The sequence below is a fragment of the Poecilia mexicana genome, unplaced genomic scaffold, assembly GCF_051168715.1.
Source record: "Poecilia mexicana isolate PSO_F unplaced genomic scaffold, ASM5116871v1 scaffold_18, whole genome shotgun sequence".
Taxonomy (NCBI): domain Eukaryota; kingdom Metazoa; phylum Chordata; class Actinopteri; order Cyprinodontiformes; family Poeciliidae; genus Poecilia; species Poecilia mexicana.
Window position 1 is genome coordinate 21,518,485 of NW_028263387.1, and position 21,379 is coordinate 21,539,863.

The 21,379-nt window shown below is 38.5% G+C and overlaps 1 protein-coding gene across 1 annotated transcript in view; it reads left to right on the top strand.

The window, feature by feature from the left end:
- The window catches only part of exoc6b (exocyst complex component 6B), an 87,305-nt gene that overhangs the window by 860 nt on the left and 65,066 nt on the right, over positions 1-21,379 (top strand). The window contains exons 2-7 of the mRNA XM_014996178.2: positions 8,952-9,117; positions 9,183-9,230; positions 9,314-9,404; positions 9,971-10,016; positions 11,112-11,316; positions 20,290-20,463. Of these exons, the coding sequence (XP_014851664.2) occupies positions 8,952-9,117; positions 9,183-9,230; positions 9,314-9,404; positions 9,971-10,016; positions 11,112-11,316; positions 20,290-20,463 (730 nt within the window). The remainder of the gene's footprint in view (positions 1-8,951; positions 9,118-9,182; positions 9,231-9,313; positions 9,405-9,970; positions 10,017-11,111; positions 11,317-20,289; positions 20,464-21,379) is intronic.

Below are 21,379 nucleotides of genomic sequence, written 5' to 3' on the forward strand. Positions count from 1 at the left end.
AGCCTTTTGGGAAAAAGTTTTGAAGGCTTTATATATTATTTTAGACTTAGCAGCAGGTAATCTGTGCAGTTTATCAGGGAGTGTCAAGTGCAGTTGCCTCTTTTGTCACCGTCACTCATTGAAAATGCTAAATATTTGTTACTGAAGTAATGAAATATAGTATTTGTTAATGATTGGCACAATTTCTTATGCTGTAGTTCTGTTATTTAGTAGAAAATCTTAACCAGTTAGTAGTTTTGACCTGATTTGGGTCAGAATGCTGTTCTTGTTTTGCTAAACAGAGCCTACCAAAACTATTTCCCACATTTTGAGGTGTTTTCAAAATGTCTCAAAGTGTGACATTTATTTGTATTCATCCGTTCTTAGTTGATAATTTGAAGCACTGCCTATTTGTTTCTACTGCCATCATTTATTGGGTTTGCAGCATCAGAACCGGCGACTTAAAAATGCTTAAAAAAAAGGTGATAAGGTTTGTTCTGTTCTGGTGACGACTGGGGAATATAGAGATGAGAGCGTAAAGAGGAGTAAGTCATAAAATAAAAGACGTTATGGATAAACTTCAGTGTCTTATAGTGTCTTCAGTCAGAGGCTTTTCCAGAGCTGCTGTAGTACTGGCTGCTACAGGAAATCTTTCCTGCCCAATTAGCATCTATGACAACTATTTGAAGAAAACTCGATAGGTAGAGTTAGAATTTTCCTCTAGGATCAATAAAGTTTTTTTTATGTTTAATTTTATATGCATTAGGGTTTTGTAGGTATTTTGTGAACAGAATCCATTTATTGTTGCCTCATATTATGAATTGTATTTGCGTTCAGGCTTTGACTGGACTGTTGAGCACTGAACAGAAATGCAGACTTCACAGATTTTTATTTGTAAAAATGTTTTCAAAACCCTTTTACTTTGACTCCATCATTTTGCATTGGTTTGTGTTGGCTTTTTACATGAAATCCCACCGGTATACATCGAAGTTAACATGACAAAATGTGGAAAGTTACAAGTGGCGTGAATATTTTTCCACACTATGTAACTGACTCAGTCAGAACTGAGTTTTTTGGAACGGAATCTGTGAACATTAGAAATGCGAGTTAGTTTTATTTCAGGCTCTTCTTTGGAAATGGAAAGAAGACGGACGGCGCCCTTGGCCAGCAGTGTTTGCTCTGATTGTCCAGAGAGGAAACGAGCTGTGAATGAAGGGAGGAAATGCAGCTGAGGAACTGGCCTATTGAAGCCTTATCAAAGGTGTCTGTGTGCTTTTCAGAGATGAATTTTTTCCTGTTATTCTAATACGACGGTCATTTCTCTTTTCCAACGTAATTAATTAGATGTTTTTTTCCCTGTTGAGGCGGTTTGTCCAAAAATATAGCCTGCACAGAGGCGCTTTGGTGAAGAAATGAGCTCAGTGTTTTTGGCTCTTTTACAGTTTTCTCAAAGTTTGTTGCAGATTTGTGATGCATAGAAGCTGAATGCTGCTTCTCCATGTTTGGTTCTGGGGATGAAGACCAGAACCAGAAGACCTGAGAGGTCTGGAAGGTTGATACAACAGCAGCAGATCTTTAATGTATTGTGGTGCTAAACCGTTCAGTGATTTATAAAACTAACTGCAGTATTTTAAAGCCTATTCTGTGAGATTAGAGTTTGCATCAAGTGTTAGCAGCAGTCTGAAAATACATCCAGGCTCTAACACAACTTGACATCTTGGTTCAGCACCTCTGGCTGCCACATTCCTCTGAGCGCGAGCTGCTCGGTGCCACGCTGGGTGACTCAGCCACGCTGACGGCTGCTGGATGACTCCCTCCCTGATGTTTCATCTTTTCCAGCCTCTTTCTGTCCCAGTCGTTTTGCTGTTTCCACTTCTTGCTCCACATAGATCCACAAATGTTCTGGGTCAGTTTATATTGCGACTAAGTTAGCTTCTGGAGATGGTTTCAACTTTTCTTCCTTGTTGAGTCTTTTTAGAGAAATGTAAATAAAGAAGTTCTGTTAATATTTTAAACCGATCAACCTAAGCTGTGTAAAGCTGTCATGTGATTTAACAGCGCTTCTAAGACCTGCCTCCTGTCTCTGATTGGTTGTTTTGGACTGAGTGGTGTATTTCTGCAGTTGGTACTGGGAACACTGGCAACACTTAGAAAAGGCAGAGGAGATCAGATTTTTACACAGATAATCTGTCTTTTCTTATACTGTCATGACATTATGATAATGTTAACAAATACGTAAAAAAAAACATTTTTTGTAAAAGTTACATAGTCTTAATGTTTTTTAATGTAATGTTTTTAGTGTTTGATGTATGTAAGAGTACAGTGTGGAAGACAGAAATTACAATTTCCCTGTGGAAAATCCCCATCTACCTACCAACCAACCTTCCAACAAACCTTCCACCATCCTTCTTATGTACCAACCTCCTTACTTGCAAGACACTACCAAGGTACCTGGTAACCTACCACTTACCTACATACAGGTAACGAACCTACCTACTAACGCATGTAGTAGGTAGGTAAGTTTTTTGAAAGTTTTTTTTAAATAGAGACGCATTCTTTGATGCATAAAAATGCGGATTTGAAACACACACAGTTAATCTCAGTAGTCTTACCTGTAGCAGCAGCAGTCTGTCCATTATAAGCAGAAAACATCATTTATTATTGATGTCCTCTGATTGTTTGTGGCCTTTACCAACCTGCCGCTGTACTAGCAGTAAATGTTGTCCAAATGGTGCAGCAAATGTTGACTACGATGTTTTTGACGATTTTCTTTTCAATCCTTCCTCGTCTAGGAAGCAAACCTCCCCGGCTGGCTGCTTCTCTTGCTTCTCTGAGAACGATGTTTTTGACGATTCTCTTTATGATCCTTCCCCGACTGGGAAGCAAACCTCCCTGGCTGGGGAAGTTTGCGGTGAAAAGAAGACAGTTGAATCTGAAAATTCAAGTGTGGCTTTGATGAAGACTGTTTTAAGACTGTACCCATGAAGAGAGCGCTGTCGTAGGGTACGATCTTGCCAATCTTTCTCAAATCTTCCCAGTTGAGAAAGTTCTTTCAGAAACCACAGATATCATAAAGAACAAAGTCAGCAAAAAAGAAGAAAGCGACATTGACACGATTTGCACATTTTCCAACTCTTCCAAAAATGGTTGGATTAACGCTAGTATTCAAGGCTTACTGAACTTGAGTTTTACCAGAAAGTGCCTGTTGGAGAATCCCCAGAAGTTCTTGCAGTCGTCAGCAGCCATTCCGTTATTTGCTGATCTGACCGATTTGCTGATCGGTGAATGCGCATATGAAACTGGGGGTTCGGTACCTCAAAAAAGGTTAAGAACCACTGGTTTAGATGTTGGGTGAAATGGTGTCGGAAAACTCGCTGTCCAAGATGCAAGTCAGTCTTTAACAGAAAGAACTTCCTAAGTAATAATGAAGTAATAGTCTTGCGCATAATTCAGGTTTACACAACTAATTTATCGCCTAACAACTTTGTAAAAGTTATTTTATTTTCAAAAAGCATATTGTACCCACTTTATTAATAGCTCTACTCGCTCTTCTCTGCCATTACTGCTGGTGTTCGAACACGTCACCTCAGCCCCCTGAGGATGCGCGCGCATATTGCACCCTGTCTTTTAATCCAACCGATGGGTGAATCTACCCAACCCTGACCCAACAGAAGTGTTCAAGTTGTAGACTTCTGGTAAATTTCTGACCCAAATACTTGGTCAAACTAACCCAACCTTTGACCCAACAGCTTTTACCCAGAAATTGGGTTATGAAAATAACCCAGCATTTCTCTATCTATCTGTCTGTCTGTCTATGGTGAAATATATATAAATATATATAAATACTGTGTTTTTGTATTAAAAGGTGTTAAGTTGACAGGAAATGTAAAAATATTACTGGGTTATTACTGGTTATGGGAAAACAGCATCAGTGAAATGATATTTAAACCCACAACTAGTCTTAAAAACAACAAATCAAAAAATACAATTAAAATGAATATCAATTATTTGCACTTTTGTTTAATCAAAATTAAGTCAGCAGCTCCATCAGGCCCCCAGGGCTTCAGGGGCCCCATAAATGTTAATATTTTAACACAGACCACAGATGCATCAATGAAACACTTGTTTATTGAGATGATCAATGCTGCTAAATTTGATTCAATTTCAGCATACATAAATTAAAAGATTTTCAATTGTTTAACATTTAAATGCAAGATTTTAAGGAGCTGGCAAGTTTACTTTGTAAAACTTCAAAGAACAATATTCATAGTTAGATTGTTTTGTTACAAAGGGAACAATCTGATGCTTTGAGTTTAATCTTTGAGTTTGTGCTCTGTTTGTTCACAAATGCAAATTAGTAAACTGCAATTATAATTTATTGGTTTTTAGGTTGGACAATTAAACTACTCCCCTTCTCCCAGATTTCACTAAATCTAACCCAGAAGCTGTTAGAGGTGCTGATGTTTTTAGCAGCAAGAGGGGCCCATAAGTCAGATTCTGCTCCAGGCCTCAAACAGCCTTGGATCGGCCCTGCATGATGAGGTAATCTGCTGCACTGCACAGAGATCCACAACAAACGGGAGATTTAATTCAGTGTTGCTAAAGTGGCTTTAGTAGCTGTTCCATTTCGTGTCTGTTGAGTTTGTAACAAGGGGACACAGAAAGTGTTTTGGTTGGACAAGTTTATGGGACGAGTTTCTCAGATCTCCGCGCGGCCGCGCACATTAACTCTGTCTTACTAAGTGGTCAAAGTATTTGATATGGTTTGATGAATCATGTAGCCGGAAAAATAATACTAAAAATAATAATAAAATAATATAAAATTGTTCTAACAATGGTAGGGGGGGACCTAAAAAATAATTCTTATTTTTTTCTGAGATAAATGGTAGATTTAGTTTGTTCTTTGTTTCTTTTGCCTTTTCATATTGATATTATTAAAATGCAAATGTTTCTTTAATTATTTTTTTGGGGGGGACAATTCTAGGCTTTTCCAAGATTGGGGGGGTCCGGGCACCCCTGAACCCCCTGGGATTTACGCCTATGCTCAAAGTAGTAATTCAGCTAAAACTGTACTAAAAATATGAACATTTTGTAGTTGAATTAAAAGAAAACCTTAGTCTGTAAATATTTTCTAGTATTGTATTATAGTTAGTGTTGTAAATATGTTTTAGCTGCATTTACGTCCTTTCCTACAATTGATCAGGCGCTCACTAAATTAATTCTGTTATTGCATTTTAGGCAGTAAATTGTTAAAAAAGGATTAATTATTTGTTTATTTGTAAATTTTAGTGTATTTTTAATTAGGCCTGTCACAAAAAGCAATAAATCAGTGAATTGCATAAGTTAAAACGGTGTCAATAATTTTCATTTGCATGATTGATTGTTTTCCTGTTTTTCTCTCTCCTATCAAAAACTGGATGATAAACTCTTCAGTTTGGCGTTTTACTCCCAACTAAACATTTTTAAAGGACAGTTTTGTTTACAGAGACTTTATAGTTAATTTTATTTATTTTGTTTTGTTTATTTTGTATATTAAAATATCTCCAGTTCCAGTATTAAATGTTCACTAGAATTTGAAGTTTATTTGTCTCTGACGATGTGTTCTTGCACTGTTATACCTTTATTACCATTATGTTACTTGAAAATGGTCTCAAACCAACAATATTATTGTTTATTCAAATAACCTCTAGGACATTTTATCATCAAGCAAAATTTGTTACCATGACAGACTTATTGGTAATTTTGTATAAAAAATTTAAATGCAACATCTGCATTATCTGAGTAATGGATTTACTAAGATTAGTTGCATCAGAGCCTCTTGTCGTCTGTGTGTGAACTGGACTCGGTTGGACTCGGTTGTAGCTCAGCTGTGTGTTTTTGTGGCGCTCCACCCAGTTATTAGCAGCAGCCAGCTGGTTGAGGCTCGTTTCGTGGTTTTCCTCTGTTTGGACATGCAGGAGGTTTATTTCTAGCTGGTTACTGTAATCCCTCAGAACCAAACGTGTCGTCTGGGTGGTAAAACTCCGGGTCACCATGGAAACGGCACTGATGTTGTAGCCAGCAGTTAACTCTGGTGTTTGGTAACCAAGACGTTTTAATTTGGGGTTTCAAATCCACTTTTTCTGCAAGTGTGCAGACGGGTTTGTGTTGCACATCAAACCCAGCTGGAGGAACTGTCTAAAGGGAGAAGAGACGACTCGACACAAGCTTGTTGGCTCCAACACGCCCTGCTGAGTCATGACTCTCACTCACCCAGCTGCTCGTGATCTCCCAACTGGGTTAAGATCCTATTTAGTCAGCTGTGGAGCAGGTCAGCAAAAAAAAGATTTAACACGAACATGAGCGTCGTTTTGCAGATTTGATCATAGTTTACTAAATGAAGCGTCTTTTTGGTGATTTATCTCATGTTTCAGCTATAATAACCATCAGTGACTGCAACACTTTTACTCTTTCTGGTGGTGGTTGATGTAAATTAAATATTACTCTATTAAGACACAGGATTTACAGTAGCATTTACAATGTTTCTGCTTATTCCAGTCATTCAAATGTTTTAGTACAGCAACAAGGACATTCTTTGAAAACTGTTGTTGTGTTTAGCCAAATCTAGCGAATGGATGCGCCCAAATCTGTTTTGTGAGGAAAAAGTAGCTGGAAGTTTGTGGCCCAGATTACTGTGATATTAAAAGAAGGCAAAAAAAAACAAACTGTTGTGCTCACTTTTTTTAAAGTGTCTTGTTCGCAGCTGTAGCTTTCATAATTATTGTCTGAACGTCAAGAAGTCCAACAGATTTACTTTCATATGTGGAGCATTACAGCTTTCGCTTTAACGCTCCACTGGAGAAGGAGGGGTAGAAGGATACAGAGAAGATAAGAAAACACTGTAAAAGTCTGCTTCTACACCTGCAGGAAGACAAAAAGGGAATTGAGATACTGCTGTGACAAACATGCATATAAACCCACAACGTCACTGAAAATTACAGAATACTATTAATACAAGTCGTATTTTATGCAGCCAGATATAAGGTATCTCATAACTTCCTTCACAGTCTCAAGTCTTTCTCAGCCTCCAACGTGTTTCTGTTCTGCTGTAAAATCACAGTGAAAAGCCAACAGAATGCAAAACTCTTGATGAGCGCGTTTCAGATCTCCTAGTAAACATCTGACCAAGTCTCAGACATTTTAGTCAACTTTCATCAAACATTATTTCTTGAATGGGATCTTGTCAGTTTCAGGACGGTTTTGCTGGTGAACTTTTGTTTTTTGTTTTTTTACAAGTTCAAAACTCAAAATTTCTGTTGGGTTTCTGTGAAAGTGCATGAGGTCATCCCGCTGGTGGCTCCCGTGTTTGTTTGTGTCCAAAGAAAGCCCCGCTGTGGCGTCAGACCTGCTCTCTATTGTACGAGCCGGACATTTCCTGGTCAACAGGAGGAAGGGTGAGGGGCTTGTAGCTGCACACAGGTGTGTGTGTTGGTGTGTGTGCGTGCATGTGTGTGTTGTTTCAGAAAAGAAAAGACCACAGGAAGAACCATGCTCCCTAAAAATAAAGGATTTTCCACTCACTGTGGTCACTTTTGGGATTTTCCATCATCATACTCAACTGGGACCACTTTATCCAATATAAAAACATTTTATTTAAACCTATAAATCAGATTTTATGTTATTCTGTGGCTCCAAAAAATCTTTTCCAGTGAAAATATTGGAAGATACAGAGAAAGAAACCAACATTTACTGGAGAATAAACAGCAATAATAGTAGAAAACTAAGTATTTTTGGGTTTCTTGATGGTAACAATTTACAGTTTTTAGCAATTAAAGACATATTAGGTCCCATAAAGTAATAGCTTCATTGTTTCATATCTATTTCTAGTCATCTTAAACTAACATTTGGATATTGGCTTTGAGTGCTTCAAGTAAATCAATAATTTAGAAGCTAATTTTAAAAGATACTAGTGAACCATCTGGCTTTTCAGGTTGTCTGTTTTATCAGGGATAAAAGTTCAAAGATGTAAATCTGAGGGATAGAAAAAGGTCAAAACGCCAAGAACATTACCTTATTTTGGTGTTCAGTAGCACAAATATCTTGATTTTTAAGATGATATAAATACAGATAAACCTCAAATTTTAAATCCAAAAGAGAAAAACTACATATTTCCATTAAAATTGAAATATTTAGTTTCTAACCCTAACCCTCCATCACAGTTAAGATTGCTGCTAAAAGGGGGTTTCAAGCTCCTAGTGGGCCTAAAAGACAAAAACCTAAATAATATCCATGGAAGCCTTTCAGAATAAGAGCTTGAGAAATAAAGAGCTGTGTGTTTATGTTTTTTATTTAGCAGTGGAGCAGCTGCTGTCAGGTTCTGTAAAATCAAACCACCTCTCTCAGCAGCGGTTTCAGTATAAGTACACATACTGCCCCCTAGTGGACATTTCATTTTGTCCTGAACAAAGGGAAGATGTAGAATAATGAACATTGTTGGTTAGTTTTGTGTGTTTACGGTAGATTGATGAGAAACAAACCAACATAAACTCATTAAATGTTTTTTGAAATATGCATTTTCTTTTATTACCATATTGTTTTCTTAAGTTTTTAATGTTTATATTCCCGAATTTGTTCATTGTTCACTTTATCTGTTAATTGTTGGGATTTCTCTGCAGTTTGACTTGAACTGCTTGAGCTGGGGCCTAATTTGTGTTAACTCCTGTTTATTATTTCATGCTTTCTTTATTTTTTCCCTTTTTCTTTTCTTTTCCTTTCTATTTCCCTCTTTTTCTTTTCCCTTTTGTCATTATTTTTTCTTCCTTTTCTTTTTTCTCTTTTTCCTTCTTAAACACACATGATTGATGGACAGTTAGTTTTTAACTCAGTATTTATGTGAATGTTAGGGTAAACTAATGTATTCTTGTTAAAAATTAAATATGTTGTTAAAATCACATTTTTCTTTCTCTTGCGTTCTCTGTCTTCCTCCATCGCAGGTCGGTGTACGACGGTCAGGAGCATGGCCTCTTCATGGAGAAGCTCGACGCCCGGATCAGGAACCACGACAGAGAGATTGAGAAGATGTGCAACCATCACTTCCAGGGTTTCGTCGACTCCATTACTGAGCTGCTCAAAGTTCGAGGAGAGGCCCAGAAGCTGAAGGTGAGAGGAAGAGGAGGAGGAAGCTCAGATGGACAGATCAGTTTGAACTTGTTTTTGTCTTCCAGAGTCAGGTGATTGAAACCAACGTACGACTTCAGGAAGATGGGAAAGTGGTGAGTGCGGTTCCTGATCATCTGCTCGTCAGATCGGTTTCACTTCTTCAGTGAAAATCTCTGACGGTTTTCCTTCTTCTCAGCTCATCGGCTCCATGGAGGAGCTGAAACAGTGCCGAGTGCAGCAGAGGAACATCGCCACCACCGTAGACAAGCTGGCTCACTGCCTGCCAGGTAACGCAGAACACCATTGGATCATCGTTATCTCCCGGTACCGGTCCGGATGTCCGGTCCTAGAGTACAACCAGCTTTAGAAGCTTTAGTTGGGTTTGTAAAGAGCCGACACACACTCCCGTCCCCCAAACCATGCATGAAGCAGCTGAGTGAAGTTTCCCCAAACCTTCTCCAAATCAAACAAAACCATCAAAATTGGTGTCCAATATTTGTGCTGCTAAAATTTCCATTTGTGCTGCAGAAATTTTTGTTTGTGCTTCTGTTTTGCAAATATTGATGAAAGTTAATCATCAACCAAATGAAGCAAAATCTGTGTCAAACATTGGCGTCGGGTTGTGCAGTAAAGATTCTTGTTTGTGCTGCTATCATTTTAAAGATATTAATAAATGTTTCCAGAGGTCAGCAAAGGTCAACCAGCCAGTCCACATTTACAAACCAATTAGAAATCTATATATAGACATATTTTTATCTTTTTTTATACTTTGGCTGGGCAGCTTCAGGTGATTCTTTCAGCTCGTTTTTAGACGACCTGCTGACTCTGTTCTGTTTCTTTTTGGTTTCATCAGTTCTGGAGATGTACAGCCGACTGCAGGAGCAGATGAGAGCCAAAAGGTACGTGTGTGAGGATTTTTAAAATTTTGCTTTTGTTTCAAATGGACACCAGTGCAAACTGAAATAGACTTGGCAAGATTCAGAAGGGGATGCTGAATTGTCTTGTTGTCGCTTTAAAAAAATAGGAGGATTAAATCAATAAAAGATCAGGATGAAGGATAAAAATGATCAGAATAATAACTAAATAATAAAAAACATACAGTAAAAAACATACAGTGAAATAAGTATAATGAATAAAACACATTAGAAATGCAGTAAAATGTGACTGATAATCAAAACTTCTTCACCGACTTTTAATTTTGATTTACGACATCAGCTGACGTTTAGCATTACAAGGTTTATAATCAAATCACAATGTTGAGATTTAGCCCAGTTCAGATTATTTTAATTCTCGTTTCAGTCTTGTTAAAGTGGAAGGAAATATCAGTGTATTGTTTCATAATGATGCATATTTATACATTTGAATTCATGCTCACTTTTTCCAAATAATTTTAGTCTTGACTCATCATAATGCAAGTCAGAATATCTTAAAATGCAGAGCAGAAGAAATGTTTACAGATTTGATACCAGCAAAAAAATGAAACCATATAGATTCACCTTTATTTCATTTATGTATTTTTTAGTTTTTTAATGAAATGACCTGCAGAGATAGTCATGGGAATCTCTTGATGCACAAAAATCCCCCATAAATCAGTTTCAGTTTAACGTAGCAGTAGGTTAACGATTACTCATTATTTAATTGTCTTATTCTGATTATTCATCTGTTTTACTTTGGCATCTATTGTGTCAATTGCTTTTGCTGGATTTTATATCTGATTTTTGTTTTCTTAGTTATTTTTGTCCAACCTTTCGTGCTGCTTTGTCATTGATCTTCCCACTTCCAGACACTAGATGGAGCCAGTGAGCTGTAAAACAAACATCTGTAGCCTCTCTCTCCCCTCTTGACCTGTAAAACAGTCGTGTTGGTCATAAACTAGCCGTTTGTTTTGGGGTTTTTTCCTGCTGCTGTTCTAAGAGCGAGCAGGCTGAGTTAGTTTAGTCTTACCAGGAGGTTTCCGATAAAAGCTGCTGCTGTTTTCCCTCCTGTTGCTGCAGGTACTACCCTGCGTTACGGACTTTGGAGCAGCTAGAACACACATGTCTTCCCAGAGCAGGCCAGTACCGGTTCTGCTCCATCATGGCTGAGAACATCCCCAAGCTGAGGATGCACATCCGGGAGACGGCCATGACGCAGCTGCGAGACTTCCTGGAGAGCATCCGCAAACACTCGGACAAGATCGGAGAGACGGCCATCAAACAGGTAGCAGGAACGTAAACTCAGCCCTGCTTTAAATTTACAGCAGCAACACGTACAGTGTTTTCTATGTGATACGTTCAACTTTAAGATGCACCGATTTGAAAATTTGGGCCTGTCAGATATTTACCGATATTTTATTAATTTGCCCACCATTTCAAGCTTTTGGTAAAACAAGCCATTATGTTGCTTTTCCGCTTTAAACATCCCACAATGCTCTGCTTCATCACTGTCACATGACCAAACAAATACAAGGCATTTAAAGAAGAAGGCATTTGTTAATATTGGACCGATACCAATATTTTAAACCACTGGAGTCCAAATGAAGCTGGAAATTTGCCCAAAGTCATTCACTTGAAAAGAGTTAGTGACACAGTTGTCACCAGTTACTAAAACAAAATGAATTTTTTGGGCTTTCATCTTAACAACAGTAAGTTTGGAGACAACTGGTTTTCTGTTTCTTTAAAGTTTGCTTCTCAGATTTCCATCTCTATTATTATTATTATTATTATTTAACGTTATGTTGAACTGTCTGTGCTTGTGGAGCTCTGACTTCCTGAATGTGTTCCTGTTTGTTTCCTGGCCGGTTTCTGGTGCTAACTGGACTTTCCTGTCCTCTCCAGTACTGGTTCTGTTTCAGCCTCACTCTGTGTGAAAATCAGAATCAGTCTCTCGTCTCTGAGACCGTTTGTGTTTTCCGCTGCCAGTAAACAAACATGTCGGCGCTGCCAGAGTCTCCGAGGCGCGTTGACGATAACGCGCTTTAGCTTTTCACCACTTACCTCATTGTTTGAGTGTTTCTCAAGGCCAGGGAAGTCATATACGAGCGTCTGCTTGTTTGTTTTTGCCTCTGGTATCCAGAGCTCAAATTAGGGCTGATTGTTTATTTGTGTCTTATTCCATAGAACATGATGGGAATTTCAAGAAACAGAAGCTGTTCAGAGTTTTATACTTTCATTTTTAAGTGTTTAGAGAATACAATAGAATAGAATAGAATAGAACAAAAAGGAATGGAATAAGCAGTTGTGATATTACTGAAAAACATATGATATAAACGTTTCATATCAGTCGATATTGATCATTACTGATTAGTTTTTTGTTTTAAATATTTGAAATTCTGTCAAACTGGTGACGTGACCTTTCCTGTTTTATCCAGTTTTCACTTCACTTTTTTAGTTTTGGTATCGATATTTTCTTTCCTAGAAAAAAAATCGATATTCATCTGCAAGTATCGTAACATCCAACTGTCACCTTGCTCACTCACTGCTTGCTTTACCAGGAGAGTGATTAGGTCATCAGGCTAATCAGATGTTAACAAATGTTAAGTGTCAAGGTTAAAAAGGTATCAAACTATTCAGAGCAGGGTACTTGGTGCACTTTATTTACTTTACAAATGCATGTAAGCTACAGTTTGTACTGTTTCAATTCAAAGAAACATGTTTTCTCACCACTTCTTTGATTCATTTTGTCCAGCTGTCGACTCTAAGTCTGTGTCCATGTCCAACCAGAGCCAGGTATTGTGTAGTTGGTGCTTTTAATCAGTTTTCAGTTAAATTAATTCAATCCAACTCTATAACAGTCACAAAATGTCACCAAAATCACTCTGTCCCTCTAAAATCTTTCAGAAAATCGCAAAGGTGTATTGAATTGTATCGTTTGCTGAATATCGCAATATATATCGTATCGTGAGCAGAATATCGTGAGATTATTGTATCACTACAGCCCTAATAGCAACAGTCGATCATAATCAATAAAAAATGTCCTGATTTTATCAAGTTAAATGAAATTCTGCACCACAAATTGGAAACAATATTCCTGTTATTGAAAGTTGAGGAATATGATAAAGTTTTGGTTTTAAAATCTTAAAGTCCATGAAAGATTTTTTTTTTTTAATCATTGATCTGGATCAAATTCCTGATTGATTCACTTCAAACATCATGTCTGAATTGAAGTGTTCATCTCTCACAGATTAAAATAATGATAGAAATAAGATTCTGCTGAGTTTCTTGGAGGTTAAAGGTCACCTCCTGGCTGTGTTTGCTGTTGATTTGGAGATTATTTTGGGAGGATGACATTGCAGCAGCAGTAGCCTGATCCACCCAGACTGTGGTGGTTTGATTCAAACGGCCTCTAGATGTCACTAAAGGTCCAGTTTTATCATGCATCTGTCTTCCTCTATAGTCATTCTTATAAGCCTGAGTTACAATTTAGCCCATGGGTGTCCAAAGTGCGGCCCGAGGGCCATTTGTTGCCCTTTTACTGATTTTGTACGGCCCCCAACTGAAGTTCAAGAGTGACTTAAATTCAACCAGTCCAGCACAGGGGGCTGTGTTGGACCACCTGTGCTGAGGGTAAAATATTACCCTCAATATCTTTATTGAGGGTAAAATTATTACAGACATCATTTTCATGCAATGGAAAAAGTTGAATATAGCTTTTTTATAACCAAGCTTTTACAATAAGTAGAAAAGCCAACTTTGCTGCACATGAATCGGCTTAATTCAGAATATAGAAAAATGAGAAATTAGATAAAATGTAAAGATTGTCTTAAATAGATGCAGAATATAAAAAATTAGAAATTATAATAAAATAAAAACTAATTATTAAGACTCTAAGATTAGAAATGGGAGGAATTGTTTAATTAATACTGCAGGGTTTCTCCCAGGCTTTACATGCCCCCCAACCAGGCCTAATATAATTTGTTTATTTTAAATAATTTATTTTATACACCATATACAGTGATAGGAAAGAAGGCTAGGTTTATATATAATAAAAAATTATTAATCTTTAGAACTTTATTACACATACACAACCTACATACAGACTATTTGTTGTATTTTGTTTGTTTTATTTCCAAAATTTTCAGTCAGCTTTAATATTTTTTAACACAAACAACTGCTGTAGCGTTGAGAATGATAAACAAACATAGATTTATGTCACACTGTGTCATGAAATAATCTTGGAAAGTTTTGGATGCACATTAACTACTTTTTCAAACTATGTATTTATTTCTATTGTCATCGGCAATTTTGGCAGGATCAGTCCTCTATATATTTTTGGGTTTATCCTCTTATGGATGAAAAGGTGTGTTTATTTTCCACCTGATGGTGATGATGATGCCTTCAGTACAGAATATGCTGCGCTGGTCGCTCACCATCAACCCCAGGTTGACCTTTAGATGAGGGACCGCAGCTAGACAATCCACCTCAGCCACCGAGGAAGCTAACCGCTAATTATGAAGCAACAGAGCTGATGCTGATTCTGGGATTATCTCGTCACGTAATCAGTGCTGGGGACGTTCTCCCTCCTCCCCGTCTCGTTTGTTTCGCCCTTCTTCTCCAAACTCTTCCTCTCGTTCTCTCAGACAGCATGTCTCTGTGGTGTGCTCTGTTCCAAATTAGCCCCGACTCTCTGAATCCAGCCGTCGTTACGACTCCCTCAACCGAGGATGTGAAAATAAATGGATCTGGAGAGAAGGGGAAAAAGAGGAGAGTGAACGGGTTACAATGGGGCTATTGTCTGCTGCCACGGGGCCATGGAGAGAGGGAAGGAAGAAGTGGATGCTGAGGAAAAATGGTCTGATGAGTGGGATGAGAAAGGAAAAAGTAAATGGGGAGCAGAAGGGGTGAATAAATGTGGAAAAAAAGAGGCTGAAATGTCAGGTAGCTGTTTTTGATGAGGACTCAAACACCTGGAGGAGAGCAGAAATTACACCTTAAAGGTAAAACAAAGTTTATTTGTGTAGCAACAAGGCAGTTCAAAGTGCTTTACGTCATAAAAATATAATACAGTAATTATGAAACAAACAATAAACATTTTGCCAAATCAAGCAAAAATATGCATTAAATATGTTGATCAATGTTCCACTTACTATTAATCAGAAGCAACCAATCAGGTGGGTTTTTAGTCTTGACTTAAAGGAACTCGGTGTTTCTGCTGTTTTCAGTTTTCTGGAAGTTTGTTCCAGATTTGTGGTGCTCAGAAGCTGAGTGCGGCTTCTGTATGTTTGGTTGTGGTTCTGAGGATGCAAAGCAGAACCAGAAGACCTGAGAGGTTCTGGAAGGTTGATACATTAGAGTCTACTTTAAAACTGGGGTGGTGTGCTCTATCTTCCTGGTTTTAGTCAGAGCGCCAGCAGCGTTCTGGATCTGCTGCAGCTGGAGCATTGATTTATATTTTTGCAGGCAGTTCTGCGAGGACGCTGTCGCAGTAATCAATTCGACTTGAAATAAACGAATGGATGAGTTTCTCTAGATCTTGCTGAGATATCAGTCCTCTAATCCTAGAAATGTTCCACAGGTGAGAGAAGGCCGACTTTGTAACCGTCTTTATACAACTCTAAAGGTTCAGGTCAAAGAAACCAAGAAAATGGAGCAAAGATGAAGGGAAAAGTAATACAAGTAGCATCTGAAGCAGTTTGATCCACATCTTTCCACTATATAGCCAGTGTATTTGTGTCTATGTTTAAAAACAGAAATGTTTTAAATCACTGTTTTCTGTATTGGATTGATGTTGGCCGATACTAAACGTCAGATATTGGAACTGGTATTGGAAGTAAAAAAAAGTGGATAATTGAATCCATCTTGTACAAAATGGATCAGAAGATCATTGTAGGTGCAAAATAAGACATGAAAAAAGGTCTTTCAAGATTGTCTTACTATCAGTTTCAACCTCTTTTGGTTGATTTGCTTTTGAGTAAAACCATAGCACTGAGTTCTGTCCAACACTGGATTTGAATCTGCTGGTAATTTTAGGTGTGATTAACAAATAAAATTTTCCTGAATCATCTTTCATCAAAGAACCGAAGGCGGGACTGAGAGGTGAGAGTAGGACGGGAATGAAATCATGACGAAATGCAGTAAAAGTGGAAAAATATTCAGTGGAAGTAGAGAAACCTGAAGCTTTTCCTCATCATTTAACATTTCTGTCTTTCATCTCATCACATTTCCACGAGTCTTAGAACCTGTTGTCTCTCCTCCACCTCCTCTCTGCCTCCTTTATTTTCCCATCTCCTCCCATTTTTCCTGCTCTCCAGCGACAGACGGGTCCGGAGCTTTTGCTCCTTCGTCCTAACGGGAAACAGATTGCAGGGCCTGTGAAGTGGAGGAAGATGGATTACCTGTATCTAGTTACCGAACACACACGCGTGTGTGTGCGCGCGTGTACCGCGTCGGTGTATCGAACCATCACAAGGAAAGAGAAAATGTACCGTTGTGGGTTGCTGTGTCACTCTGCTCAGCAGTGGCATCGCGCTGCATTATTTCTGACAAACGTTTCAGCTCCTCATCTGCTAAATAGTAGCAGCACCGGCTTTTGACCTCGACTATTACTGGCTAAGCTGCACAAACATTGCTAATTAGCCAATTAAACGAGGGCATAACAACAACATAAACGACATCAGCAGCCATTTTTCATCCGTCTCAGATTTCTGTTTCCAACACACGGAGCTTCCTGACAGTTTGAGGAAGAAATTAAATCACCAAGATTTTCTTTACATATAAGAAAAGACAAAGTAACTGACTTGCAATATTTGCAATGTTTTCAGATTGAGAGTAATGTCTAATTCTTCCTGACGTCCCAGTCAGGATGTTTTCAGTCTTAATATAGAACTGAGTCATTCAGGATTTAAATTTCCAAGTCATTGAAATCACAGTTGCATCCACATTTCAAAACTTTTTAAAAATGTATATTTAATCGAGGACAGCACATTAAACATGTTACGTGTTAAAAATAAAGCAATTGGCTAATTTACAAACCCAGACCTTGGACATTTTTAAAGAGTGCATGGATATAATTGGATCTTTTTCTATGCTTGTTATACCTAAAACGTTTAATCATAGCGAATCACTTACTGAAATAATCATCAACTGTATTAGTAATCGATTATCTGTGGAGAATACAGCCTTACATTTTCTGACAGAGCAACACACTCAGAGCAGCGGTTGAGCCAAAACTGTTTGTAAAATATCTACATTTTCCAGTTAAGATAAAATGAACGTCTGTAAATATGCTCTACCCAGAAAACCTGCAGTGACATAGTTTTAGCTCCACCTGGTTAAATTCTGTTAAAAAAATAAATAAAAATCTGTTGAGCCCATTTCTAGGTTATTGCATCTTAAGTAATAAAATTTTTGTATTAAATTCTAGAGATTAAATGAGAAATCTGTAGAATTTGCTGTTTTTTTATCTGATTAATCTTTAGAATGATCAATTTATTAAAAGTAATTGTTTGTTACTGCCTTAAAGGAATGCTATGTTTTCACATTTTCTTCAATAAAATGTTTGTGTTATTTTGAGAAAGGAATTGAAGTTTTGTTTCATTTATCTTTTACTTTGTTTAAAAAAGGCTTAAATGAAAAATTAATTGTTTCATCAGAATATGTGATTACTAAAATAATTGTTAGCATCCCTGAGATGATGATCAGGCTCAGACTGATTTGTAATATTTCAGATTAAATATGACTGGGCTCAGTTTTACAAAAAAAAACATGCAAAGATAGAAGAACTCTAAATCTAGGTGAGTTTTCTCGTTTTATTTTTAAGTCTGATCCTCTTTTATTGGTTTGCTTTTTTAAAACGGTCACAGGAAAATGGTCCCTTTTTTCCATGCAAGTGGAACGATCCCCCGCAGAACAATGATCCAGGTTTATGTGTCTGTCTTTTGTCATTATGGAAATAATGCCTTCTAAAAATATAAATAAAAACAGGAAACTGTGGTCAGGAATCAACGAGCGCTCGTATCCAAAACAACATAAAAACATTAATAATACATTTTCAAATATTCAACCTATTCATTTGAGATTTTTCTCATTCTTTTTTTAAATTTTTTTCTTGAACCAGCATTAATCGTATTCCCACGCTGAGCTTCCGACCTCCCCCATTGTGGCCAAAACAGTTTTTTTTATTTTTGTTTTTGTGGGAAAACCCTTGGAGATGTGAGGGCATCTTTCCATCCACGCCCAGACGGGCTTCAGCTCCTTTTGAACATGGCTTCCTTTGCTCGCCGGCGCCGGCACGTAGGCTACGCTTCACTCTGCCGAAGGGGACGTCGACGAACACGCCAGGGACCTGGAGCGGCTCGGTTCGGGCCGCTAATGACAGCCATGATGAGAAAAACTGGTGTGCATGCAAGACCCGGAAGAACACGGCATGCTGGAAGAATAACAATGCCATCTTTGATCTGATGCCCACATGCGGGCGGTCGCACAATCACAAGGTAAATGAGTCATAAAAGACAATAAGTGCAAAGAAAATCAGTGGAAAGCGCTCCGAACAGGAGGGGGAACATCTCCAAGCGCCAAACAAACTCAGGTTCTCCAAAAGCTTAAACTGGGGAATTAGAGGAAACAGTGCAACGTCGACTTGAATCGGGTTTTGGTTTCAAATGCAAATGAACATAATCAGACGTGAAAAGAGGCAGAGAGGGAGAACGTCTCTGAAGACGTCAGCATCGACGTCAAGAAGATCCACTCAGCGCTTCGGCTCGCCTCTTGCATTCCTCGGCAGGTGTGTTCGGCACACAGTTGACGCACTCGCCGAGCGCCTGTTCAAACCGGCCGCACAAAGGCGGGCTGTTCTGCCGGGGGAACCCGCTTAGAGACAGCCTTTCTTCAGGGGAAGCCTTGCGATGTGGTGCTTGAAGCACAAGTGCAGGACTGTGCGTCACCAGAAACATTTGGGACAGAGGGTAAATGGGGAGAAAGAATAGAAGTGAAAAGTGGTCAAAAAAAGAAGAGAGGGTGCAAGAAGTGGTGAGATGTGCGCATCTAGACACTCTCCAAATTCTCCAAGCAAGTATTAAAGGTAAAACCAGAAGGCAGATGGGAGAAATCTCCAACAAGCTGCCATTTTTGAATCAAATCTGTGAAATTACCATTAAAAACTACCAAAACTGCAGCAAATACTTCACTGGTGACTGGTTTACAGCCCAGGTTATTAAATCTTTCCTTATCAGCCTTGCAAAGCTACTTCACACTTCTAACAATCACAAACTCCTATGAACCTCAAGCCAGATCATTGCAAGTACCAAGAACAGCACCAGAGGCCTCACAGTGGTAAACACAAAGACGCGACACACTGTAGAAATCCTCTCTGTTATAGACATTAGATATTGACAAAAGAAACTGCAAAATCATGAAGTTTCTACCTGAATAGGAACCTGCATGCGTCGTCGTGCTGCAAAGTAGTGAAATGATCATAATCAGGATTAAAAGATCAGTTTAGTTGACCAAAAGAACCAAAAACCAACCGATATACAACCAGTTTAACTTGGTTTTTAAACTGCCTTGTTGCTCAAATATTCCATACAAATAAACTTGACTTGACCGATCGACCCAACGAGGGAAGCGCTGAGGTGGTTTTAGGCCAAACATTGCAGAAATAAATACATTTGAATGCAGCATTATAACCTGACTGGTTTTTCAGGGTAACGGTCTAACATGTGATCCGTTTCAGCTTTTAAGTCTAATTTTATTCACTGACTCATCGTCCTTCCTGCTCTCTCCTTCCTGTCTGTTTTATCTCTGGTGTTTTCTCACGTTTGGAGCAACAAGGCCTCCAGCACAAAACACTTGGTCTCCATCTGCAAACTCGTTCTTTTTATCTAAGACTCGTGGTTCTTTTCATGTGCGACTGAATCCTCGTTTGTTTTGTCGCCGCATTTTATTTTTTGTGCAGTTTTGCTGAGCAGATGCGGTGCAGCTTCTGCGGAGACGGTGTGTCATTGTTGTCGGCTAACATCTGGTTTTGGTGTCAGACTCTGAGAATCAAAGAACCTCCATCGGTTCGCTCTGAAGTCGAGCCAAAGAGCCTCCCGCCTCTCCTCCGCGCGACTTGAAAAGCTTTCTGGGAAATGTAGGAAGTAACTGGAACAGACAGAAACAATGCAGGTCGGCCGGTCCCAGGGAACAAGAAAGAGGGAACCGGTTTCTGAGAGCGAAGTTTGACCCTGGTGACCTTCTGCTGCGTGTTTCTGTTCAGGCTCAGCTGCAGCGCTCGCTGGACAGCGCCGTCACCCTGCAGCCCAGGGCTCTGATTGGCCGGCGCGGCAGGAAGGAGGCGGCGGTGGTAACGGAGAGCAGCGGAGAGGGCGGCAGCCCCCTGTCTGAGCAGGACTCTGGCATTCTGGACGTGGAGGATGAAGAGGAGGAAGATGTGAGCATGGCGGCACCACAGACACTGATCTGGTCCTGACAGGTTCATGTTTAACACCAGCAGCATCACAAATGAGATAATGAAGCAGCTTTTTAAAATCATTGTTCACAAATCTCAACATATTGATAAGGATTTCCCTCCTTCACTCTGCACTTCTCTCTTCCTCCGTTGCTTTTCTTCTAACGTCACTATTTATTTATTTAATTAGTTTTTTAACTTGATTAATCAAATTAAATTTTAATTAGTAAATGTATTTTAAATAATCAATCACATAATTTTCAGTTGGATAATTTTTTTTATTGATTTAATTAAATTATTTTTGGTTAATTAGTTGGTTCACTGATTAATGAAATGTATTTATTTTTATAATTGAAAATCATTGTGCAAATATTTGAAATTAAACGCGTGTATGAGAAAAAACATTTTAGACAAATTAAAGCATGTTTCTTATGACATTTTAGTTTTTTTTGCAAAATATTTACTTTTATTCAAAGGCTATTTTAAAAAACATAATTTTCCCATGAAACTAGAGTTTAAACTGTTGGATACAGTTTTAAGGTAAATATTTTGCTGGGTTTTCATACAATAAAAAACAGATTTTCAAAATGAGATGTTTCCAAAGCTTGAATCAGTTTGAAAGCTTTAAGACAGAGTTGATTGAAGTTCGATCTCTGATCTGACGATGTTCAGAGCCGAAGCGCTCCACATGGATGCAGCAGCTTACATAGGTGTGACTGTCTGTCTGCACACCTGGTCCACCTTAACAATCACCAAACCTGACCTGTTTGGAGTCGATCTGATGATCCGATCCTGTTTTCCATGTTCGGTGAGAATGAAATTACCTGCAGATTACATGCATTTCAGACCAAACCCTGAGGTTTTCCCATTCTCATGTATCTATTATGTTGTTGCCAGA